The 25805-nt window shown below is 53.4% G+C and overlaps 1 protein-coding gene and 1 long non-coding RNA gene across 6 annotated transcripts in view; one reads left to right on the top strand and one right to left on the bottom strand.

Annotated features, from left to right (window-relative positions):
- Positions 1-25805, top strand: part of RNF220 (ring finger protein 220) — a 224128-nt gene that overhangs the window by 191789 nt on the left and 6534 nt on the right. Inside the window, exons 3-9 of one of the 5 annotated variants that reach the window (XR_004345500.1) lie at positions 4602-4647; positions 8166-8267; positions 12721-12763; positions 16436-16557; positions 16923-17055; positions 25285-25381; positions 25589-25679. Coding sequence is in view for 3 of the 5 variants with exons in the window: in XM_032603501.1 (XP_032459392.1) it covers positions 4602-4647; positions 8166-8267; positions 12721-12763; positions 16436-16557; positions 16923-17055; positions 25285-25381; positions 25589-25675 (630 nt within the window). In the remaining 2 variants the exon portion in view is untranslated. Of the gene's footprint in view, positions 1-4601; positions 4648-8165; positions 8268-12266; positions 12594-12720; positions 12764-16435; positions 16558-16922; positions 17056-25284; positions 25382-25588; positions 25680-25805 lie in introns of those variants that run through there. The other 4 variants (XM_032603511.1, XM_032603501.1, XR_004345505.1 and 1 more) reach the window with 4 other exon arrangements.
- Positions 6767-12204, bottom strand: LOC116739280. Its single transcript, XR_004345511.1, has 3 exons — positions 11801-12204; positions 8464-8514; positions 6767-8243 (listed from the first exon to the last, which is right to left on the bottom strand). It is a non-coding gene; the product is annotated as an uncharacterized LOC116739280 (long non-coding RNA).

Genomic DNA, 25805 nt, shown 5'->3' on the forward strand with positions numbered 1-25805 from the left:
GGAGCTCTTCTGGGTGGGCCTGGTTTGTGCTCTCTGCCCCCTTCTGCCCAACAGCACAGAGCAGGCTGCTATTTTAGACACACCCAAGGGCTCACATGGAGGAGCAGGGACCTTCCAGCTCCCAAAGTAGGGCTGGCTGGTTTTCACAGACACAGGTGCAAATGTATGTCCACAACATACAGGCACACACGCACACAGCCCCATTCCAACACACATAGATGTGCTCACACCTACCCCCTAAAAGAACCGCTTCCCACATATGCTCATTCCCACAGGCACAAGGGCACACAGACACAGGAAGAAGAGTCAGAACTCCCATTGGCAAAGCACTTACACTTTTCAAAGCACTTTTCCATTAGAGATCAGAGGCTGTGCCCACACACCCTCCCTCACCCCATCTTCTACCATTCCCCCTCTCAGTCCTGCATAGGAACTCCAATAGGCCCCAGGACTCGGCTGCCTAGAATGAGAAGGGCAAAGTTAGACTGAGGACAGATAGTGGAGAGCCTTCGATGCTGGAGGGTGGTCTTGGAGGTAATGGGGGAATTAGAACATCAGTGAGCTGGAGAAGCCTATCAGAGAGCTGAGCTGTAGGAGAATCACTCTGGAGGCCAGTGTGGGACATGATTTGGGGGTAGAAGCAAGGAAGCAAGTGAGGAGGTTAGGCAGGGTCCAGGGGACAGGTTGTGAAGCTGATCTAGGACAATGGCAGTGGCAGTGGGAACAGAGAAGGAATAATGAGAGACTGGTGGGGGGGGGGAGAAGCAAGAGAACTTAGCTGATTACTTGTGGGGTACTTACTAGGAAGAGCTTTCTGACTTGGGTCACGGGAAGAGTGATGATGGCAGAGAAGCAGATATCTGAAGGAAGGAGGGGACAGCGGACAGAGCTCTGGGCACGCTAAGCTTTCTCTAGGATGGTGATGGGGTGGAGACGATGTGTACAGACAGGCAGGAAAATAGATGGGGGCTGAAGGCTGAAGGGTAGGTCGGGGAGTGGCCCCCAGTCTTCTCTGTGGCCTTCAAACAGGAGTTTCCACCCAGAGAGAGGAAAGAGCCTTGGATGTGGAAAGATTGCACAGAGCTGAAAGGAGGGCTTGGCTTGGTGGGGCCTGAGCTCAGAGACCTTTTCCTGGAGGCTTCCCTACTTTGAGATCTGGCCTGTAGGCTGGGAAGCAGGATCTCTGGTCAGTGCTTTAAAGGGGCTGGAAGGAGCCAGAGGGAGGCTGGGTGACTAGACAGGAGGCGGGGTGTGGAGATGGCAGTGCCCCCACCCCCACTTAAGCCTTATTTAAGGCTGGCCTCGGTGTTTGGTTGGGTAATGAACTAGATAAACAATTCCCCAAATAGATTAAAACGAAGTGTAACTTACAAAGGCGGCTGGTGATGATGGTTTATTCCCGGGCAGCACACCATTTCTTTATTTCCAAGGATAATTCAGTGTAAATCACCTTAATTAAAAGTGTCAGCCCAGCCCATGAATATTGTACTTAGGAACGCGTTTCCTGGGTCCCAGTTATAATTTAAAACCCATGGATCACTAGGCAGCGAGTGACTAAGAAGGGAGGAAATCGTTGGGGGCAGGCTGTGGAAACAGGGAGGGACGAAGGCAGAGCAGAGCGGATGGGCTGGGCTGGAGCCCGGCAGCCTTCAGCTCAGGGCTCAGACTCTCTTCTCCAAGGTGGGCCCTTCGCCAGATTCCTGTGTCTGGGGGAACCAAGCACACTTGGAGGTAAGCAGGTTGCTGGAGGAAAGGTAGGGCAGTGGGGCACTTGCTCAGGGAGAGGGAAGGAGTCTGGCGTAGTACCAGTCCAACTCGAGGGAAGGGGAAGAGGATTGCCAGGAAAAGATCCATAGGACTGGCAAAGGGAGAGGCTGGACATCCTGGCCCTAAACGTCTCCATTTCTATTCACCAGCGCAGTAAACTAAAGCCCAGAGTCAGAAGTACACTTCCCAAAATGAAAAGAAAAAGAACTCAGAGCTCAGCCCTCCATCCTAACCCCTGAATGTCTTTAGGAGGCTGTGTGGCCAACCGAAAAGTAGCACAACTCCATCAGACATGAACTCAAATCCCAAACCCTGCATGGGCTGTGTGAGCAGAGAGGTGTCACGTAGCCTGCTAGTCAACTTTGTAAAGTTTTTGTGGAGATTTAAAGAGATGACACATCTAAAGTTCCTAGCCCGTGCCTGTCACGTGTGGTGGGTACACAATAATTGTTCATTCTTTCCTCCTGTTTCACCCTGATCTTGCTCGGATAACACTCCGACTTCAGTCCAGGGGTCTGGCGAGAACAGTGTCATACAGTAGATGCCTCAGTTCTGCACCCGTTAAGTCCAGGAATGGGGCTGGCACAACGGTGACGTCAGCACTTGCTGAGTGAGGGAAAGATAAAAGTAACAAACTCGCACCTAGCAGTTCCTCAAAAGCAGCTCAGTTTCCTTTCTGTATCCCTGGTGCCTGGATCAGGAGCAGGACCATAGGGACCATTTATGAACAAAATGGCACTGACTGGAACCCAGTCTGGTGGTCCTCTCCTGCCTGTGATGCCCCCACTGTGTGATCAGACAGGCAGACGGCTGTTTTTTGTTGTTGTTTGTTTTTTCAACATTTTGGCCATGTCCCGTGGCGTGTGGGACCTTAGTTCCCCGACCAGGGATTGAACCTGCGCCCCCTGCAGTGGAAGCTCGAATCTTAACCACTGGACTACGAGGGAAGTCCCCAGACAGCTGTTTTTACACTCAGATCTTAGCCTCAGCCTGCTGCTGCCAAGCCTTCTGGACCCTGCACTGTGATGTACGTGTCTGCTTGTGTGGGTGTGTATCCATGTGTGTCTACATTTGTGGGTGCACGAGTGTCAGGTGTGTGTTGGCGCACGTGGGTGTCTGTGCATGCTTGTGTGGATGTGGGCACAGCTCTTCATCCAGGCCTGGGTGACAGTTGTGAATGTGTCTTTAAGGACACATCTCTGGGAACAGGACTCTGTGTGCCTGCACCTCTTCGTGCATGTCTGAGCCTCCAGGTGTGACCACACGTTGACAGAATTATAGACAATGGATATGTGTGTATCTGCCTTTACACCAGGGTTTCTCAACCTCAGCACTACTGACATTTGGGGCTGGATAATTTTTTGTTGTGAGGGTCTATCCAGTACCCTGCAGGATGGTTAATCCCCTCTACCCACTCCATGCCAGTAGAAAACTCCCCGCCCCCACTTCTGACAATCAAAAATGTCTCCACACGGGGCTTCCCTGGTGGCGCGGTGATTGAGAGTCCGTCTGCTGATGCAGGGTACACGGGTTCGTGCCCCGGTCTGGGAAGATCCCACATGCCGTGGAGCGGCTAGGCCCATGAGCCATGGCCGCTGAGCCTGCGCGTCCGGAGCCTGTGCTCCGCAACGCGAGAGGCCACAACAGTGAGAGACCCACGTACCGAAAAAAAAAAAAAAACAAATGTCTCCACATGTTGCCAATTGTCCCCTGGGGGGGGCAAAATGGCCCTGGGTGAGAACTCTTACTTTATCCAAATCTGCCTATGCCTTTGCTCACATATTGGGTGTGTCTATACCTGACCCAGTGTGTGTTCCCTGTGTATACACCACCCGTGTGTGCCCAGTGTATCTGCCCTGGGGGTGCGTCTTTTGTGCTGTGTGGATCTCTTGGGTGTGCTCTACCTGTACACCTTGTATGTGCATCTGTGTGGGGACGCTATGTGAATTGGCTGTATCTGCCTCCTGTGTGTATCAGCCAGCGCCTCTGTGTGCATGTAATATTTCTGTGCGCGTGATAGCACGTAAGTGAACGTGTGAGCACAGATGTGGTGAGCACAGTCGGGGTGGCAGGGAGGGAGGGCCAGGAACAGGGATATTAATGTTTCTGAAGTGGATCTGATTTGATACGTCTTGTTCCATTGTCAGCATCTGTTTAGCGGGGATTTGTAATACTTTGTGGCTCTGGATCATTCATGCTTAGCGCAGGATTTGGCCTTGCATACCAATTTTGTTATTAAACACAGTCCTCGCCTCCCCCACAGCCCATCCATCACCTCCCACCCCTGCTCCCCCCACTCTGAGCCGCCCACCGTATTTCAGGGCCCAGCTACCGCCCACCTGCCGCGCCTGCCGCGCCTGATGCCGGAGGGCCTGGGGCTGACAAATTGAATCAGGGGAAGATCATTCCTGGCCTAACGCAGTTTGCAGCATGTTGGAGGGAGAATTGACAAGAGCCATGTCAGTTCTATCACCCCAATCCCATAGGAACTAAGAGCAGGCTGAGGACTGGGTTGGAAGGAAGGGAGCAGGACAGGAAGAATCCTCAGGGCTGATAGGAGCAGTCAGGTAAAGCCCCTTTCCTCAGATCCACGAGACAGCCTACCATGCCTAGTGTCAGTACCCCTGCCCAGGAGCCCACTCTGGGCCCTGGCCCCTGATGGAGGCTGAGTGAGGCAGGGCCAGCTGGGGCTGAATGGGCTGGGTGGAGCTTGGCTGAGGCGGGCTGGGCTAGGCTGGGTATGTCTTCTCTCCTTGGGATCTTCTTCCTATTCTACTCTTACATGCCCTGGGCAGCAAGTGGAATGGTCACCCTGTTCTCTTCTTTCTTGGCAGCAAGAATTCCCTTCTGAAGGATGCCATGGCTCCAGGCACCCCCAAGGTAGGTGGACAATTGTGTTTTCCTCCAGCCCATCCTAACCTAAGCCCACTCAGAACTGGTTCTTGAAAAAAAGGAGCTCTTCTTGGATCCCCGGCTGTTTTCAGGGTTTGATCGTCAGCCTGAGGCCTCGGGCTGCCCCGTGCACTTGAGTACATGTGTGTATACATGTGAGTAACAGTATGCTCACCTGACTTTCTCTTCTAGTCAGGATGGGGTCAAAGCCAAGAATGACCTGGGAGTGTGGGGGACCCAGACACTAAGTCTGGGGAGACTCAAAGGAGGAAGGTGAGCTGTCGCAGGTAAAGAAAAATATAGAAGTGCAGGTCAAGACAGGTGGTGCAGGGCCTTAGAAGCCAGACCATGGGGTGTGTGCATGTGCTTTGTCCTGAGGGCAACAGGGAGCCAGAGAGGATGCTGGGCTCTTTTGGGGAGACAATCTGACCCTCTGAACAGACACTATGGAAGGGAAGCTTGAAAGCATCAGATGGAGAAAGGAAGAGTTAAGGACAAGTGGCTCAAAGGAAGGGCCAGAGGCCTCAGCAGGATGACATGACTTGTACCAAGAACTCCCATAGGTGGCCACACAGGTAGATGGTACTGCATCCCCAAAGGTGATGATGTTTTGAGGGAGTGGGGACCTGGGGTTGGAGGACTAAACACTCACTCACTGAGTGTCCTCTCCCCCACCCCTCAGTAAGGTGGCATCCTGTCTTATAAGTTCTCACAATGACTTATAAAAGCAGAAATCCTCAGCCCTTTCTACAGGGAGTGAGGAATGAGTGCTGAATGGATACTTTTTTTTTTTTTTGGCTGCGCCGCATGGCTTGCAGGATCCTAGCTCCCCAACAAGGGACTGGTCGAACCCCTGGCAGTAAAAGTGTGGAGTCCTAACCACTGGACCACCAGGGAATTCCCCAGAATGGATGAAATCAGTAAGGGAGTGTGTGTGGAGAGATCAGAGCAGAAGCCAAGAAGAGAGTCTGGGACTCCTGTGCTGGGGGTCAAGAGAAGGTCCCAGAGCCAGGGAAGGAGCAGAAGAGGAACAGTGACAAGTGAGGAGGGGCACAGGAGAGCATGGTGTCCCAGGATCCTAAGAGAAGAAAATTCCAAAATGTCTGGGCTGGTCAGCAGTCAAGCAGAAAAGGGCTAGAGAAGGAGGCCATTGTATTTAGAAGTCTTAAAAGCACTGGTGACCTCTGAGAGAGCAGTTTTGGGAAAAGGAGCCAGAGTGACAATCTTACTTCCAGGGGGTTGGCCTGTCTCCCCTGCAGGCCCTTCAAAAAGGTGGGAGTGGACTCCGCATTTTCATTCAGGAAATCACTCAACACAGCAAGCTGGACAGAGGAGGGGCAGGGAACCTAGCCCAGCCCTGGACTGATGCAGGCCCTGGCCAAGGAAGCAAAGCCCTCCCAGCCCTAAAGAGAAAAGGCGTTGGGGGAGAAGCGGGGGGCCACACTGGCAGAGCTTGGCCCAGGCTGCAGTCTCCAGTGGCTGTGGTTAAGGCAGGCAGGTCACGGACGTGCTGCCAGGTCAGCCACAACCACTGATCCCTGACACCTGAGCATGGCTGGCAGGCTGGGGACTGGACCCCAGTGAGGCCTGGGTTCAAAGCACAAACACAGACACGATCCACGTCCACACCTGGTTCCCCACATACACAGATGCACGCCCACCTGGCCCCGTCAGAATACTCATACAGGAAGTCTTAAATATGTGCAGATTCCTGCAACCACCAACGTGGGCTCATTGATAATCAGACTTAGAGGCAAGGGCCACCGCTCACCCACTTCTAGATATAGGCTCACGCCCCCAAAGCTGCCTGTCTCAGGGTCTGTCCTCAGCCTGGAATGGGGCTTTAGGGAAGCAGGTCATGGGTAGAAGAGGCACGAGGTAGAAGGTTCAAGCAAGAGACTGAGAGGACAGGGAGGAGGGAGGGAGGAGGAGGAGAGGGCGAGGGGGCCTCAGACAAGATTGATGGCCTCGTTGCCATTAAGAAAAAAATTAGCCGGTGGCGGCTATCATATTAAAGGGTGAAGAAGCCGTGAATTATTTTCTTAAAGATCTTATCGCTTACAATGATAATTTTACCTTCCAAAAGGCCACTTTTAATGAGGCGAAGAGCCAGGCAAAAAGTCATGATTTAATGTCGGGATTTTTTTTTCAAAACACATTTTACTGCTTTTTGGTCCATGTTTAAAAAGCGCCAGTGACCTTTTTTTATTCCGCTTGCCCCAGGTGTAATGCTGAGGCCTCTCAGGGCTTCTAACCTAGAGAGAATGAGAGAGAGCACACAAGCGTGAACTTTCTCATGATGGGGGGGTAGGGGCAGGGGGCCCACGATGCTTCCCCTCCTCAGCATCCTCCTTGGGACCAGAGAAGGGAAAGGACATTGCCTGAAAGCCTACCTCTTTTCCGAGCTGGGGGCCAAGGCACCCACTAGGCCTCCCACTGGGCCTGGGTAGGTGAGGAAGGGGCTCCAAGTTGCAGGGAATCCCATCCCAGTCCCTGCCTGGCCTCTTCCCTCCTCCTGCTCTTGTGATGAGGCTGAGTCAGGGAACCCTGCCAGACCAGCAGCTGCCCCCCCTTCCCAGGGTCCTTGCCTGAGGATGTGCAGCATGGCCACCGCATGCAGGTCACATCCTAAGGCTCAGTCGGAGATGAAGGATAAATGGCTGCTCCATCTTTCCCAAATTGCTTTCTTTGGGCTGTCAGTGGTGATTTGGCATGGTTTTCTAAGCTGGGGAGGCCTCCTAGGGAATTGTATGCTTCCGGCTCTGGGCTGTGCAGGCTGGAAAAGGTGGGGGGGAGGAAGTATGGATTGCTTTCAGGCCTCCAGGCCCCAGTTTGCCGTTGAACAGGCCTTGGCAAGAGGCAGCAAGAGCAGGCTGAACGTGCCATGTGGTATTTAGAATTGTGGTGCTCGTGTACAATTTAAAGCAGACAGTGTATTAATCTAAACTGCGGGCATATGTAGAAGAGCCCATGCAGGATTGACATGGGGGGATTCATTTTGCTGGGATTTTTGCTGGGGTCATCGCCACAGCACAGGGATAAATGGAGCCAGTGTACATCCCTAGCTGCACGAAGGCAACTCTTACACACTATTTAATTTACTGTCTCCATAGCGGGGCTGCCACCAGCCTGTATTAGGGGCAGGCAGGGCTTTACCCCCAACCCTTCAGAGGGGTCCCAGAGTCTCTGCTCACTATGGGAGAACAAAGCCTATATATAGTCTCAGCCCACTGGGAGGCCTGCCCCACTGGGACAGAGATTCGCTGGGGTGGAAGAGGTTGGACCCTCTCTAGGGGTCTCCACCCATCCCTAGGATCAAGCTATCCTTTCCCACAACCAGACTCTGGGGGGCCTGACCACATGCCTTCATAATCTCAAGTGGTCTCTACCCCTCTGCCCTCCTTTTCTCTGCCTCTATCCCAAAAGCTCCATAGGTCCGGACACTCTAGGGAACTGACTGTAGGTCTCATTCAGCCTGAGGCCACGTGTCCTTTTTCTTCTTCCAGTCCCTCTTGTTGTCTGCTTCCATCAAGAGGGAAGGAGAGTCTCCGACAGCATCACCACACTCGTCTGCCACCGACGACCTGCACCACTCAGACAGATACCAGGTGAGGAGGGGTGGGATGGGCCCTGCCTTATAGGGCAGGCCTGGGGCTACCTCCTCCCATCCTCAGGATACAAGGGGAAAGGCCTGAACTGTGTTTGGTTCCCTCTGTGTCTAGTGCTTCTAACTGAACCGAAAGGCACAGATGTCAGGGAATGTGCCGTAAATAGATGGATTTCAGGGAGAGATGCCAAGGTCACCTGGGCTCAGGTGGGCTCTTCGGAAGCATCCCAGCCATCTGGAGGTCTCCTCTAGGGTTCCGTTGAGAGAGAGAGAGAGAGAGAGATTGCCTGTGAGTGCCTTGGGCATAACTACACAATCCTAAAACATCAGAGCAGGAGGGGGACCTAAGGGTAATATCCCAGCTTATACAGACCTTATTTGTGGTAGGAAGGAGAAGGAGCTTCCCCCAGAAGCTTCTGAGGAGAGACAGAGCCCTGCCTTCAGGAGCCCCAGTCAGAGGGCAGAAAACAGGGCTTGCTCCAAGGAACATGCTATCTAAATGGCAGCACGGCTTCTCAGGGAGCCCTTATGTGAACAGGGAAACACAGCCCTGACTAATGCAAAGAGACAAGGCAGCAGGGACCTGTCATCTGGGGTAGAGAACCAGGGCCACTGCTGGCACACAGGAAGCCTTTCTTGGAATTCGAGGTCTTCTCTCTGGGCACTTTTTCCTCCTAGCTGACACAGCCTGGCGTCAGGGTGCAGAGTTTGGTGAGTGGAATACGGAGTGTGGGCTGTACACCAGCTTCAACTAGCACCTCCTCTGCTGGATGCCCTTGTCTGGGACTCAAACTGCAGAGCCCAAAGTGCCAGCCCTGGGGAGGGATCCCTGCTCTTGTGAGCCCTGGTTTGAGAAAGGCAGTCAGTCCTCACCCAAACAATCCTGATTCAAGATGGAGAAATGACCCAACTCTAGGGGATTCTGGGATAGGGAGACAAGGCTCCATCCCAGAGAATTCTATCCCAAAGGGAGACAGAGCCCTGCCTTCAGAAGCGGATCCTGTCTATTTCAGCCACAGCATTCAGCTCCACTATTTGTTGAACTAGGGGAAGAGTAACCATCAGGCATAGGCATGGCATGCTAGGCATACGCTAGGTGTGCAAAGGCATGGCACCAAGGCCTCTGTGATTTAGAGTCAACCTTTCCAGCTTTCATTCCTAATACTGCCTTCCGTGAATCCTGTGTGCTGTGCTCACCAGATTAATGCTAACCACTCGTTGGCTGTGCCACTCCTTTCTTGCCTCTCTGCTTTACACATGCTGCTTTTAACCGGGTTATTTTACCCCACCCCATCAAATTTCTATTTATCCCTCAACAACCTGCCCAACTTCCCTCTGCTCCGGGAAGCCTTTCTGGATTAGCTTTCTCTTCTCATGACCCCTTCATGCCCATGTTATTGCCCTGATCATCTTATATCAACACCCATTTAAGTATGTTTCCATTATCTTCTAGTATATAACAATCCATCCCAAAACTTAGTGGCTTAATACAACTTATAATCTCTCATGATTTCTCATGATTCTGTCGGCTGAGTAGGCCTTTCCTCTTTCATTAAGCTCATTCAGCTAGAGGACTAGCTGGCCTAGAAAGTCCAAAATGGCCTCACCACATGTCTGGGAGATTAGGGACCTTGGTTTTCTTCCATACGGCCTATCATCCTCCAGGAGGTTAGACTGGCTTCCTTACTTGGCAGTCTCAGGGCAGTGTCATGCCAAGAGGGCGAAGGCCAAAGCTGAAAGGCCTCTTGAGGCCTAGGCTCTGGAACTCACAAAGCTAACACAATCAAGGGATGAGGAAATGCAGCTCTTTGATAGGAGGAGCTGCCAAGAATTATGAACATACTTAATCTATCATGATGAGCCTGACTCTTGCACTAGACTGACGGGCTCACCAAGGCCCCTTCTTTACTCCTTCCTTTACTCAAACACTTATCTAGTACTCACTCATGCTCAGCCCAGGCTCCCTGCCCTCACGGGGTTAGATGTGCAAATAGGTAATTACAGCCCAGTGTTTTAAGTGCTATGAAAGAGAAAATCAGAGTAAGATTCACAGAGGAGGTAATGACTGAACAGGATGAGTAGGAGTTCACTTTGGTGGACCAGGAAGAAAAGATATTCCAGATCAAGGCAATACTATGTATGTGCAAAAGGCAGAGAGGTGTAACACAGAATGATGTATTTGGGGACCCACTAGCAGTTCAGTTTTGTTAGAATGTAAAACACAAGGGGAACTGGTAGAAAGTGAAGCTGGAATCCCCTGATCTTTACACAACACCTGGCATGTAGTAGTTGCTCAATTATGTTGGACTGTTTTTTAAAAATCATCAAACTTGGCCCTGAAATCAGGAGGCACTGGTTTCTGGTTTGGATTCCCATTTCCTTAGCCCCTGCTGGGTTACCTAACCCTTTAACCATTACCTCACTTTACCCTCATAGCAACTGTGCAAGCTAGGATTCATTGCCCCCAATTTATAGCTAAGGAAACAGGCCTAGAGAGAAGAAGTGACTTTTCTAAGAGCACATATATTATAAGTAACCAAGTCAGGATTTGAACTTGAGTTTGTCTGGCCCTGAATCCTAGATTGTTTCTCAGCCCTGCACTGGGCTTAGGGGCTTCCCTCATAAATATCCTCCTCTCCACCCAACGGATTTCTCCTGCATGCCAGACCGTTACTGGATAGAGATGACCTCCCAAGTAGAAGGGACAGGTCTGTAAACAGTCAAAATATCCAAGTTCAAAGGAAAGCCAAGGGACTGTGAAAACTCAGAGGAAACAACTAACCCAACACTGAGGGAAAAGCGAAGTCATCCCAGAGTCCTGTAGGATGAACAACAAACAGTTATCCAAGCAGGGAATATGGGTGCATGGAGAATAATATAGCCCAAAGTCCAGAGTATGGGGTGCTCAAAGAGCTACAGGTAGTGTCAGGAGGGGAAAAGGAGAGAGCAGGAGTGGCAGAAGAAGAGTCTGGAGAAATAGGCAGAGCACGTCAGAGACGACCTGTATGCCACGGTGCAATCTCAGTGGAGAACCACTAAAGGATTTAAAGGGGAGAAGAAAGAGGGTCAATTTTGCATGATACAACGATCACACTGCATGTACGGTGGAAGATGGGTTACAGGAAGAAAAGCTGGAGATGAGAAGACCAGATGGGAGACAGCTGCAAATTTAGAGAGCTCCTAAGATTATGAACTAGAGCAAGGACATCCAAGATAGGTATAGTCACTGAAGAAACACGCAGGGATGGCTGGCCTGTGCCCAGCGCTGTGCCGGGCTCTGGCTTCACCCAGGACTCACACATGGCCCCATCCCTGGAGTGGTCAGCCCACCGACAACCATTTGTACAAGCCATACTGAGAGTAGAGATGGAAGTAGAGAGGAAATGATATTTTTCGGTTAGGCCTGGAAGGGCGAGAAGGCGATACACAGAAGGGGAGATAAAAAGATGTAGGAGACCTTTAGAGGTAGACTCTGAGATGAAAGAAGGCTTGAGTGTGAGGAACTGAAGGAGGGTGGGGTCAAGGACGACTCACTCTCAACTATCTGGTGTGGGCACACCAGAGTGGATGGCGGTATCCCGTTAGAAACTGAGAATCCTGGAAGAAGGCCCTTGTTTGAGGGATGCTGGGTTCCACTTTGGCCGCGTGGCTGTGCGTTGCCAGTGGCAGCTCCAAAGGTTGTCCAGAAGATAGGTGAAACGTTGGGAATCCTCTAATATCGGGATTGATGAAAGGCTGGGGACTGGGGAAGAGACAGTTGGGACTCGCGGTGAGACGGGCCACTGCGATCAGGAAGTCCTACGCCATCTCCCCAGCAAAGGGGTAGCCGCGCGGGAGGCGGGAGCCAGGCGGGGTTCCGGGACGGAAGGAGCCCCGCGCTGGGAGGGGCCGTGGAGTAGGGTGGGAGGACCTCGCAGCCACTAAAACCCGGGCGGGTTGGCTTTGCGGCCGGTGGGAGGGACCCCAGGGCGGCCTCAGCCTGTTGCTGCCGGAGTGCGAGCCGCTGTTTCCTGGTCCCGGTCCGGCAGCCCCCACCACTTCTTGAACTTTCACCCCCGGCGCGCGACGGCGGCGAGTCACGTGATCAAGGCCAACATGGCCGCCGCCGCCGTTGGGAGCTGAGGTGCCGCCGCCGCCGGGCAGCCGGGGGGAATCCGCCCGCATCGCCGCCCTCGCCGGCCGGGCGGCCGCGGGGCCCGGAGCGCCGGAGGCCGGGGCTGGGGCGGCACTGCGCGGCGGCCACGGGGTCCCGCTAGAGCAGCCTCCGGCGGCTATGCCGAAGGCCCGGAGCGGCCGGCGGAGCAGGGGGGCCGGCGGGAGGGAGGAAGTAGGTTTGTTTACGGGCTGTTTGGGGCGGGGCAGGTGTGGACCGGGGGCTGGGGCTGGGGCAGGGGTCGGGACTCCAGGCCGCGCTGACGCTCTCTTTTTTGCATTTGCCCGGGATCTTTTCCCAGACCTTCTTGCGAGTGCGAGCCAACCGGCAGACCCGACTGAATGGTGAGTCTTGCGCGGCCCCTCCCTCCGCCCCACCCCCGGCCTCCTCCCTCCTTCACTGCCTGCAGTTCTTGACTTCCCTGGGTCTCTTCGACATTAGGGCCCACTGGCGGCTTCTTCACAGTCACAGCTCCTGAGTATATGCTGACCATGGCGGCTGCCCTCAGTTTCTCCATCTGTCTAGTGGAGGTTATGGTCCCCAGCTCTTGCGTGAGCCTCTCTAGGCCTTGAAGAACCCTGGGGGTCAGTAAGTGCCAGAGAATGAGAAACAAGCCACACAATTCTACGCGGGAGCTCAGTTTTGAATTTGCAAACTGCTGGGACCTCACTGTACAAGCCGGCAGGGCGCTGAGAATGTTTTTCTTCCAGTTTTTAATCAGTGCCCAGTAGTGTGAATACAGCCTCTCTGCTGAGACTTGACAATGCAGTGAGATCTGGAGTTCCCACGGCAACAGGAACTAACTCATCCCAGGGCTTTTTGAGTTATCAGTCGGCCCACATTTCACAAAGGTGATCAGCGTGGGCTCGACAGCTCTTAGAGGCCTTCTCTGAAAGCACTCCGTGTATGTACTACCTGGCAGGCCACCATCCCGCCCCCCTGCCCCGTGTCCCTTTTGGATTCAAGCCTCTGGAACATTCCTATTTGCTGAACACAATTGAATGATCTAGTTTTTTGTGCTGGCTAGGGTGTGGTATATATGGGGGTTGTCTCTAAGGGGCTTGGGGGTCTCTAGGCCAACTGGTGAGTGAGGCCATGGACGTTCAAGATCCCCAGTTCCTGCCACTTGGTTTCTGCTGGGAGGCTGAGCCCAAGACTGGGAAAAGGAGAGCATTTATCATGAGCCGGCACCATGTTAAGCACCTTTATCATAACTGAGAGGAAGTGTTAACACACATTTTGTAGATGAGGAAACTGAGGCTGGGAGAGGTGAAGGTGATTTGTTTAAAACCACACAGCTGGGATGTAACTGCGCCATGGTTTGAACTGGTTTGTTTATCTCCAGAGCCTGTGCTTCTTGGACCATGCCGTGCTACCTCCTTGGCAATACTTTGACTTGTCCTACTCAGTAGAAGCCTCTAGGTAGGGAGCAAACTTTCCCTATCATGTTTTAGTAAGCTTAGTTCAGGACTTAGAAGATGAATGGCAGTAAAATAATCAAACCTCAGTTGCTTATCTGAGAATTTCCAGGTGATGCCCAATCCATCAGGGACTTTCCTGGGACTACAAGGAATTTTCTGGCATGGGTGGCCTGGGCAAGGAGAGCATCCAGTATCATGCCTTCCTTGGCAATCCTATGAGAGTCATTCCTTTATTCAATTATGAGTGTCTGTCATAGTCTCCTTCTTACCAGAGAGGCACTCCCTTGAGCTTTAGGCCGGGTAGGGGAGGAACCTTTGTACTGGCACACTGCTCCATACAGGCTTCTAGAAGTCTCAGGGTACCTTGCTCAATGCCTTTCTGATGTCTAGCATCCCTTCTCCATCCTAGCCCTGGCTCTAGAGCAGTGGTCCCCAACCTTTTTGGCACCAGGGACTGGTTTTGTGTAAGACAATTTTTCCACAGACTGGGACGGTGGTGGGGGGAAAGGATGGTTTCAGGATGATGCAAGCGCATTACATTTATTGTGCACTTTATTTCTATTACTATTACATTGTAACATATAATGACGTAATTACACAACTTAGCATAATGCAGAATCAGTGGGAGCTCTGAGCTTGTTTTCCTGCAACTAGATGGACCCATCTGGGAGTGATGGGACCACCTCGGCTCCACCTCAGATCATCAGACGTTAGATTCTCATAAGGAGCGCGCAACCTAGATCCCTCGCGTGTGCAGTTCACAGTAGGGCTCGCGCTTCTGTGAGAATATAGTACTGCCGCTGATCTGACAGGAGGTGGAGCTCAAGCCATAATTCGACCAATGGGCAGCGGCTGTAAATACACATGAAGCCTCCCTCGCTCACCTCCTGCTGTGTGGCCCGGTTCCTAACAGGCCATGGACTGGTACTGGTCCGTGGCCTGGGGGTTGGGGACCCCTGCTCTAGAGTGTCAAGATGGCCCAAGCCTGAGAGTCCAAGGGTTAGGGAAGTCAAGGTGAAGGAGTCTAGATCTTTGTCCACAAAATCAAGCGGGGCACCAGAACATAGTCACATCTCCTATAGTGAGAGCACAGGAAATTGAGACGGGCCAGGCTGCAGACCACGGTTTCTCAAACTCCATGCTCAGTCCTGGTGGGATGGTGGCTTTCTTGCTGATTTGGCTCTTTCTAGGGCTACTCTGTTTTAGGGTTGGAGTAGCTCCCTGCCTCAGACCCTCAACAGGCAGGATCCCCAAGTGCATATTCTTGCTGACCTAGCACACTCAGAGGATCAATCTTTGTTGATGCTAATCAGTTGGGGGCACTCTTGGGACAGGAGAGCCTTCTAAGCTATGGAGTCAGGCCTGGTTTCCTATGCTGCCTTTGCCACTTTTTAGCTACCTGGACAACTGCCTTGACTATCTTTTTCTGTTAAAATGGTTAATACAACCTAGTTTCTGGATATAGAATAAAATGAGCTACCTTGTATTAGGTATTTGGCTCTGAACCTTACACACAATTGAAGCTCTAAATTGTAACTTACCGACTCTCACCTGCATCACCTTTCACCTGTGTCTCGCTCCCTAAACTGCATTGATGAGCTTTCCACCAGGGTCAGTATCCACAGGAAGTTCTTTCTGGCCTTGCAGTGGGGAACCCTTCCCTCCTTGGCTGGCTCCACCCCTACCCCCACCCCAGTCAGTCTGGTCTCAGAGTGGCTAGCTCTACTCCTGTTGCATCACAGGAGTGGATAGAGGGAACAGAGTCCCTTGTTTTGACCCCTTCCTGCTTCAGTGACAGGAGGGCTGCAGAGAGGGATTAGTGAGCTAATTAGAAATGATTGTATCTCTCGGCATTAATTAGCAGTGCTGTGGGCTTGCAGCATGCACTTTGGAATTGAACCCCCTGCGGGACAGCATGGCAGGGAGCCCTCTGCACTGATTAGAAATGATGGAACAGGTTTGGGTAGGCACAGTAAGGGCTACCCTCTCAAGGTATCTGGGCTGTCTGACTCAGATCCTCTATAACTTTATGACTGGGCCTCAGTCTCCTCTTCTGTAAAATGGGACCAGTGGACATGAGAGAAGTTTCACTGGGGTCATTCTACATAGGACACTAAGGTCTGTACCTCAGGGCTCTTGGCCCAGGAACAAAGGGGTTTTAACTGATAAGTTAACAGCAGGCCAAATCAGGCCCCTGGAGGGACCTTGGATTCTAGCCAAGAAATGTTCTCTAAAGTTATGCTTCTTGACTCTAAAAGAGCCTGTGGTCTTGGCCTTCTGGGGAGACACATAGCAAGTGCCAAGGAGAGCATCTTTGCTCACTGGATTCATTGAGCACTGCAGGTAGGAAGGTAAGGGTTGAGCTTGAGCCAGCTGTGGCCAAAGAGTGGCCTAGCACCTCTCCTCCCCAGGTGCTCTTGGCAAGGTCCAGTCCCCAAAGGAGCCGAAGGTGCTGCATGATGAGGGCCAGATGAGGCACTGAACAAAAGGGCTAATGGCTGGCAGGAGGTCAGGATGTGTCAGCTCCACTGGGACCTTGGGAACTACAGTGACCGTCTGCCTGTTCTATGCTTTGTTTTCGGTTTCTCCATGCAGCTCGGATTGGGAAAATGAAACGGAGGAAGCAAGATGAAGGGCAGGTATGTCCCCTGTGCAGCCGCCCCCTGGCAGGATCGGAGCAGGAGATGAGTAGGCATGTGGAGCATTGCCTTTCTAAGGTAGAGGGGCCATCACCACCTCCCTCCCCTCCCCTCTCCTCCTTCCCCTGACACTAGCTGCTGACTGCCTCCAGATCTATGGGCTGTTGGGGTCTCTCTGTGGTCTCAGCAGCTTCTTACTCTCTGTTCTTTGCTCTCTTCCTTTGCTTTCGCTCTCCCACTCCTCCCCTGGGGCTCCAGTGGAAAACTATTGGGGAAAAGCCCAGGTCTTTGACCTCTAGATTGGTTTACTTCAAAGGAGCCCTAGAGCTGGGGGCCTGTGGGGCACACTGCATCTTGGGGCTAGGGCTGTGCCTTCCTTGCAGGCCCTGGGGAGCAGGTAGGGATGGCCTGGGACCCGCATGATCCTGCTCTGCTCTTCACAGAGGGAAGGCTCCTGCATGGCTGAGGATGATGCCGTGGACATCGAGCATGAGAACAGCAACCGCTTTGAGGAGTATGAGTGGTGCGGGCAGAAGCGGATACGGGCCACCACTCTCCTGGAAGGTGGTTTCCGAGGTACAAGCAGCTGACACATAGGCAGTGGCACTCGGGTGGCCAGGCCTCTGCTGGGTATCCATCTGTTGGGAGCCAAGAGGCCAGGGCTGGTGGCTGGTCATTCCACCACGTGCGAGCTGGTGGGGCTCCTTTGTGACCGTGCTGCCTGCCTGTGATGTGCATATTAAAATGGATGTATTTGGGTGGGGAAATGGAACTGTGAGGCTGCAGGCTAGGAGTGACGAGGGGGTCTCTCAGCCTCGGGTGATGCATTGAAGGTGACAGCCAAGCCACGTTAGCACCTGCATAAAATATTAAAGGGACGGTTATGCATTTATCACTCCATCCCTCTTAAGGCTGATAAATGAGAATCCAGCAACATGCTGTACACCTCCAGCACTGGGGGCCCCGAGGGCTTCCAGGCAAACACATTGGATTCCGCCCCCCGCCTCCCTCCCCCCACTCCTCCCCCCCCGGCCCCTCCTCCTCAGCCCCATGTCAGGGAAATCAGTTACAGAGAAGAGAGTGAGTTATGGCAAAATTTGACCTCCCATGAGCTTCACTGGTGAATCTAATTTTAGCTCTGATCCCATCTCTTCTCCCTGGGGACCCTCTGCCCTGAAGCAAGAGGGACCTGTGCCCAGCTGCTCCCTGCTTCCCTGGGACTCTCCCCCACTGCTGCAGAGGACTCTGCAGGACCCTGCCCAGCCCCACTACCTACTTGGCTCCTTGGAGAGATATAGCTTGGCCCAGTGGAAGTGTCCCACCCCCACCAGGTCAAATAGCAGACTGGTAGGTGCCCAGGGTCGGTGTCCTCTTGTCAAAGCCTTCTGCCTTGGGCAGGGCAAAGGGGGAGCTGTCAGCCTCCAGCTCTTCTCTCTTTCTGTGCACAGGCACAGCTGGCACTGCAGCTTGTGGTCATGAAGTGATCCAGTCTGCTTCCCATCTGCCTCCAGTTCTCTGGGCAACACCCTTGGGAGTATTGCTGTGTCTGGTCCCTGGGGAATCTCACAGCAGCTGGGAGGAGGGTCTCTGCCTCACTGGGGCAGTGCTTCTCGGGCTGGTGCTGAGGATCGGTCCCCACAGTGCCATCCAGGGCAGACCGGCTACATGAAGGGGCCACGAGCCCAGGTGTGGCGTTACGCTACTGGGCTTCTCTCATATTGCCCGAGCGTTTGGGGACAAGCCAAAGTGTAAATCAGGAAGGTTAATCAGGCCAAACCGTTTCCCGAGCCTGAGCGCTGAGCTGGGAGGATGTCCATTTGCCATTTCACTCTGGTCCTATCCTGGAGTTTCCGAGTGTTTGAGGCCCAGGGAAGATGAGCAGCAAAGCCCAGGGTCCAGTGACTTGTACACACAGGTGTCTGTTCAGGGGCAGTTCCAGGATGCTGCTCCGGGTTGGCTCTGTTGGGTGGCTGCAGATTTTCATATCTTCCATTACTGCGGCAAGTTTTTAGTCAGGTTTCTTGGCACAGAACTGGACCTGGTGGCTTCTGGGCGCCAAACAGGGCTTAGGGGGATGAAGCTGCATGGGGCCTGCTGCTACAACCAAGTATTTCCCAGGCGCTGGGACGCACTTGCAGAGCGGGTGTGAGGGGCTCTTCAGCCCTATGGGGGGGTGTCAGTTTTCCCTGAGTGTTTACACTGTGAGGTTGTTCTTTTCAAGAATTCCTGAGAGGAGTTCAAAGGGGGCTTTTCTTTGAGCGATTTGGAGAGCGAGAATGAGAGTGAGACTTGAAGAGGGAACGGGGGCCGGAGGTGCCTTTATCTGCAGAGAATCGCTCCGGCTTTCCTGATAGAAGCTGCTGCCGCCTCTTAAACAGCTTAGTGCAGTCAAAAGACAGGCAGACTTGAAAGGCTGTTTTACAGCGAGATCAGCAGGGGCCACGAGGCAGAGAGCAGGGCGCAGTGGAGCGGAGGAGGCTGAGGCTCCTCGGTGGGGGGTGCTATCAAAGGAGGCCCTGTCTGATCCTGACCGCCTCTGCCCCCGAAACCCTGTCTGCAGGAGCTGGCCATCTGTCAGTCTACCCTCCTTGGCCAGGACCGATAGGCCCCAACTCTTGGGGGGTTGGGTGTGGCCCCGCCAGGCGGGCTGGTGTCAGTGTAGCGCATTGATCGCCCGCCGGGCGGGCTGGGCCGCAAGCCGGGCAGCGCGTGCTTAATGTGATTGAAAGGCAGTTAAAATGGCGGTGACCTTTTCAGGAGGAATTAGATTGCCTGCCAAGACCGGTTAGAGGGAGTGATAACGCTGGCTGAAGAAGCTGCCCAGCCGACTTCAGAGAGAGGGAGCAGAGGCAGGATGAGCAGGCGAGTGGTGAGGCCCATTTAAGCCAAGCTGTGCGTGCTGACAGAACAGAGATTGCTGTTCTTGTTGGATATGAAAGATTCGCAGATAAGTTCCTGTATCCGATCACCCCCTATCCCTCCTTCCGGACCAGGACCCCTTCATCATCCTCAGCAAAGCTTCCCACCAGGCCCACTGGGAGCTGGTCTGGTGGAGCAAATCGGTTTCCTTGAATGTATTCTGCCGTGGAACCAGTGAACAAGCAAGAGGTTTTGGTGGGACACTTGGCTGAGGGGAATGGGCCTTGGAGATGGGGCCTGTGGTTACTGAGGGTGAGGCCCAGATTGCTTAGGCCTGGGAGTACTTGGAATTGGTATTTTAGGACAAAGCGAAGGACCAGACAGAACAGGTAAGCACTGAGACAGGTCCAGCTGGAAGTGGATCTTTAAGAATCTGAAGGAAGAGATAAAGTTTTCAGGAGAGTAGTTTGGAAGAAACTTTCAGTGACTAGGAAACGCTCTGGCCTTCTCAGTTCTTGGAGACACCCTGGGCTGCGTGCCTAAGCTGTCGATTGTGCTCTCTGAACCTTAGGTTTGCTAACCTGCTACTGCTGTTTCTCCCCACCCAGAGTTAATAATTGCATAAAGGGCAGCACATGGACCCTAGTGTTTCACCAACATTCCCCTAAAAGAGCTCAACAGTTAGGGAAGGAAGACGCTCTTCTGGTGCCCTATGCCAGCCCTGGGCAGAGCAAGGGACCTCTAGGCTGGGCCACAGCAGAAACCTAATTATACAGCCCTTGGGGACAAACCCGCTCCTGCCTATAGTCAACGGAGGTATGTGATGAATGAGCCCCAGCTCTCCTCATTGCCTGTCACCAGTTCCTGGGTCCCGGAGAAGAGACTTGTGGTGGGAGCTTTGGTCCCTTCTGTTTTGGTTGCCAGTGAAAGTTCACCCAGCTGGATTGGGGGAGCCTGGAGCTCATCATATCTGGAATGGACAGGCTGGAGAGAGAATATGGAATGGTTGGCCTCAGATAAGGTCACAGTGATGTGGTGGGCACATGAGTGGCGAGATGGAGGGATTTCCCAGGAGGCAGCACAGAAAGTGGAAGGTGCTGCAACTCCATCTTTGAGCCCTGGAGGAAAATGCATCCCTGGAATCCAGCACTGAGCCCCTTTGAATCAAACAGGTGTTGGACAGGGATGATACTAAGAGAACCCACTGTCCAGGGCCTCTGCCCTGCCCCAATCCTGGCCTAGGAACTGCATCTTTCTCGAGTTCTTGCCTTAGATTTAAGCTGGTTCCATGTGGCCTGGGATGAGATGCCATGGAGAGGACAGGCAGGGCAGCTGTGGCACAGGTCTTTTAACTGGCTGTTGCTTGATAAAACTTCAGCTCCAGATTATGGGTCAAGGGGTTGAGAGGTGTTCTTAGCCCAGGGGCATGGAGAAATTGGCCTGGCCGTAGCTGCTGCCTCCTTTGCCATGTTGGTTTCCAAAAGATAGGAGCCCCAGATGCTAAAAATGTCCCCCAGCACAGCCCTGCTGCCAGGTGCAGTCAGTGACAGGTGTTGGAACAGCCGACTGCTGCAGGCAGTGTTGGAATGGAGAGCGTTAGGGCTGCTGCCTTCTACCTCCTTACTACCTTTAGTTATGACTGTTGCCTGCTGGGAGGGGCGAGGAGAGGTGGCAAGGAGCAGGGCACCTTCTTGTCCCCTGTGGCGACTGACGGGATTTAATCGCCTTTTGGAACACAATTGTTAAGCTGGGACCGGGGGAGTACAGGCAGAAGGAGTAAGTATCAGTGGTTTTAAACGGCGTCTGTCTCTCTGCGTCTCTCCTGACGTGAAGCAGTGAAACACGTTATCGAGGAGGCCCGGAAAGTGGCTAAGTGCGTTTGACACACGCCAACTCCCTGCCTCCACACTGGATAATTGCATTGTCAACTGTTCAGCGAGGTGGCAGGTGACACTGCAGGCCGATTGATTGTCCCGCATCGCAGCTCCCCAGACTGTCAGCTCCCCAATCGATGGCGTTTACACAAGACACCGTAACTGCATCTGTAACTAATTCCAGTGTAAAACTGTCCGGAAGCTGCTGCTCTGCACCACCACCCCCAAACCACACGTTTGGAGAGCACACGCCTCCAGAGGCCCCGGGACTCCTTTCTCCCTGGGCTCTGGTTTTGTTGGGAGCAGCAGGTGAGGAAATCGATGGCTCCGTTTTTGTGGTTTCATGTTCCACGACGTTACTGCCCCCAGTAAGCGGGCATCTCCAGTTTCTCAATCGATTATCTGATCAGTTGATCAAATTAATGCTGATTTTTTTCTCTCTCTCTCTTTGACCTAAGAAAAAAGGAGTTTATGCGAGGGGGGTCGTTTTTATAAAATTTAGGCTTATATATGCACTTAACCCTCTCCCTTTCTATTGCTAGTGTCCAGATGGAGGGAAGAGGTTTTTTGCACCGCCTGTCCTCCCAGGACCAGGCCCCCACTGCTGAGCATCACTGACTCTCAGGCTTAGTCTGCCTGTGGGCGGCAGCCCAGCCCTTTGTGCCACAATACAGTGGGGCTGAGCCTCAGCAAGGCGGCCTCCCTGGTGACTATAGGGTACTCTGGGTCATCTTGCAGGTCCCAGGGGCAGAGTCCCTTCTCTGGATAGTAGCATCAGGAGTGGCAGCTTGCCTGTTATCCCTGGAGCTACACAGAACAGGAGCCAGAGGCTTGGAAAGGAGTACTCTGTGCCATCTTGCCTCTAAGTACTGGCTTGGGATGTTCCAGCAGCTGAGAACATAAAATGACTGTGGAGCCTTCTTCTCAAAGCAGGGTGGGGGGCGCAAGCTGGCAGGGACGCTATCTGCATAAAATGGCTTTATGGCGGTTTCTTTTTATTATGATTCTGCCAGAAGTCAGCAAGTGACATTTCATTAAGAAAATAAAGTTTAATGTGCTGGGAAGGAGGTTGGAGCTGGCTGGAGCAGCACAAGAGTGAAATTGGTGGCGGCAGCCTGTTCTGAACACCTGTGGGGGTAGGGAGAGGTTCCCAACATCTGTCTCTGCTGGCCCGTGGGGTCAGGGTCAGAGGAAACTGCTCAGACCAGAGAGAGGCCTTTTCCTTGGCAAACAAGATGTGTTGTGCTCTCCATCCTGCCAGGCTGGTCAAGGGAGCAGAAGGTCGCGGCTCACCCGAGAGCTGGGGTCTGAGAGGGAGGGTTGTGGCCTGAGAGGTTTCTCCAGGCCACCGGCTAATCAGGCCTTGGCCTTCCTTCTGGCACAGGGCTCCCAGGACCTAATAGAACAGCATTGTTGGCATTAAGCCGTTACTGCTTGGGTGTGTTGTATGGCACCCGCTGTGGGCCTGGCCAGCTCTGTGCTGGATGACGCTGAGATCACAGACTTGGGCTTTCATTCTGGTAAGGGACAGTGACAATACATGGTAATAAATATGATTTTGGAGTTGCACAGGAGCCTGGATGGACGCCACAGAAGGGACCCCTATGTAGAAATGTCTGGGGACATCTCGTCCACACTCAGCACCTTGAGGGTAGGAATCAGATCTGGAAACACTGTCTTCAGTGTCAAGCCAGGCAGAGGGTGAGTTTGATAAAGGTTGAGAGAATGTTGAGGTGAGTTCATTCAGGAAGTATTTATAGAGCAACTACCATGTGTAGGCACTATGAATAGAAGGCATGATTGAGAAGAGTCAGACTCGCAGAGCGAGCAGGAATTTGTTCTGTAGACCAAGAGGGAGATGTTTCTAGGCAGAGATAACAGGAAGTACAAAGGCAGGGGGCATGAGAAAACATGCAGGACTTGGGAAACCACAATAGCTATGTTCCACTGGAGTACAAGACCTGGTCCAGGCCTGGTAGGCAATGAGACTGCAGAGATAAGGACTTCGGCCACTGGGCTGCTTTATGTGTTGAGAAGCTAGGACTTTTCCTAGCAGTTTGGCGGTGCCCAGTTTTCTCAGCTTTGCCATGGGAGCCATACTGGGCTGAGGAGTGGTGCCAGGATTCTCGGCTTTGCTTCTCGCCCACCCAAAAGGCAGGGCTGGGCAGGGCCGGGCAGGCCCTGGCTAAGCCAAGGATGTGAGGCTGACTGCTGAGCTCTGTGTACTTGGGGGAGGGAGGTTGGCAGAGCTCGGGAGGCGCAGGCTGTAAGTGAACCTGACGGCTACATTGTGATTGATGGCAGAGTTTGTCTCCCAAACTGTCAGAGGGTTTATAGAGGTGCCATTCACCCACAAGGCAGGAATTGCCTGTCAGGACACTTGGCCGTGAACAGTAGACAGAGCTGTAACTTGGTGTTTTCTCAGCTTAATGGCCCTGCTGCTGACCTGCCTGCTGCCTCGAGTTGGTTGGTGCCTCATTGTGGAGGGCAGATGAGGACTGGCAGGGAGGGGTGGAGGCTGGGCGGTGCCTGGCCTCTCTCTTTCCCTGGTGCTGCTTCCCTCTGGGTTGGGTGGAACCTTTGTGAGACCAGAGACCAGAGGTGTAGGAGGGAGAAGAAGGATCAGGAAGAAAGTGCTTTCAAAATGGGCTTGAAAGGTGGAGAACATTCCAGATGGAGGGGAGAGCATGAGCAGGACACGGTGACGTTTGAGGTGCAGTAAGTAGTCTATCCGTATAGGTGGAGCTTACGGAGTGAAGTGAGAGAAAGAGGGAAGGTGGAGAAGTGGAGGCATCCGGAGCTTAGCGTGTCTAACTGAGGAGCTGGGACTTGGTCGTGTGTGCAGAGGGGAGCTGCAGACACTGCTGGAGCAGGGAAAAGAAGGGTCAGAGCTCTAAGGTAACAGGGTGAAGGAACAGGCGAGAGGCATGACAGCCCGGTACATGTCTGTTGCCCTGATGAGCGTGTTAAGACCCTGGAAGTGGGAAGAATGAACAAGAAATTTCTGAGATCATCGGGCAGAACCCTGAGCTGCTTCACACCTCTGATTCCACTCAACCCAGATCCCATCGCTTTCAGCCCCTTTTGTCCCCAGCAGGGCTGTTCCACTGGCTCATGAGATGTGGTCCGAGACGGGGACCACTGGGAGAAGACATGGGCAGGGAGGGAGAAGTAGCTTTGTGGTCACTGGCCCTGGGCCACCAGGAAGGGTGGTCCTGGGAGTCAGACCACATGGCAGGTGAGCGGGCCTGGAGTAGCTTAAGCAGCTCAGCGCCTTACATCACCACCGCCGCCACTGGCCGAGAGTGCCTGTGGCTGTGCCAGATGCTCCTCGGTGAGGTCAGCTACCTGCCCGGCCCTTGGCCCTGCCTCCGCCCACCTGCTTGCCTCCATGCACTGCTTTGAGAAGCAGGTGTGCATGCTTTTTCTCCCTCGGCCATCCCTTCTTCATCCCTTTATAACTGCACTTGTCCAGGAATCTGGGCTGAGTGAGGTTGGGATGAATAATTAATGTCAGGCACTTCAGACACCAAATATTTGAACAGCTGCCTGGTGTTTTTGCTGGCAAGGACCTGATGGCCAAAACCAGGACGTTGGCTGGGGATCCCGCTGTATGGCTCTGACGGGCCTTTGCCAGCCTACTCTCCCTTCTGGTAGACTTGTCAGGCTGGACCATGGGACACGGGATGCCCAGGTCCTGGGTGGGGGTGGCCTTGTAGACCTGAATGTCTCTGTCTTCTTCCTGCTCTTCTTAGACCTGGAAGACAGGTGTTCAGCAGGCCTAGACTAGGTGTCTCCTGAGGACCTGACCTAGTGTATGAATGGGCTAGTTTATAAGCAGAGACCACTTGGAGCAGGAGGCAGTGCAGAGAAGGCTGAGGTATGCAGAGTGAAAAGGCCTGAAATGTCAGAGTCAAGAGCACCCAAGTTTCTTGGCTCTCTATATCCCAAGCCCACGTTTCTGTTTGGCCTTGCCTAGCCCAAAACCTGAGCCGTACCTAGGGAAACAGAAGGGGTACCCTTGGACTCGTCTTGCTGGCCCCAGGCCCTCCTCATATCCTGCTTCCCACAGGCTCTGGCTTCGTCATGTGCAGCGGCAAGGAGAATCCGGACAGTGATGCTGACTTGGATGTGGATGGGGATGACACTCTGGAGTATGGGAAACCACAGTATCCTTGGGGCACTGCGGGACAAGGTGGGGCTGGTGGGACAGTCCAAAGGGAATGAGAAAAGTAGAGAGCACCTCCGGTCACTCATCCACACCCCGCCCCCCGCCAGGGTCAGTGTCTCAGCTTGGGCCGGGGGAGCCCTCCTGAGGATTCAACCCTCATGGCCCACCGCAAACTAGGATCCATTGTCCTTAACCACCATGCCAGATACACGGAGGCCGACGTCATCCCCTGCACAGGCGAGGAGCCCGGTGAAGCCAAGGAGAGAGAGGCACTCCGGGGCGCAGTCCTAAAGCAAGTGTGGGCACAGGCTTGGGCGGGTGGGTTAGATGGATAGGAAGCCCTGAGGTGGGTGTCAACCCAGTACCCGCCCTCAGGGTTATCCTGCCTGCCTTCAGGGCCCACTTCGTTCTTCCTCCTTCCT

This window comes from Phocoena sinus, chromosome 1 (assembly GCF_008692025.1).
Source record: "Phocoena sinus isolate mPhoSin1 chromosome 1, mPhoSin1.pri, whole genome shotgun sequence".
Lineage (NCBI taxonomy): Eukaryota > Metazoa > Chordata > Mammalia > Artiodactyla > Phocoenidae > Phocoena > Phocoena sinus.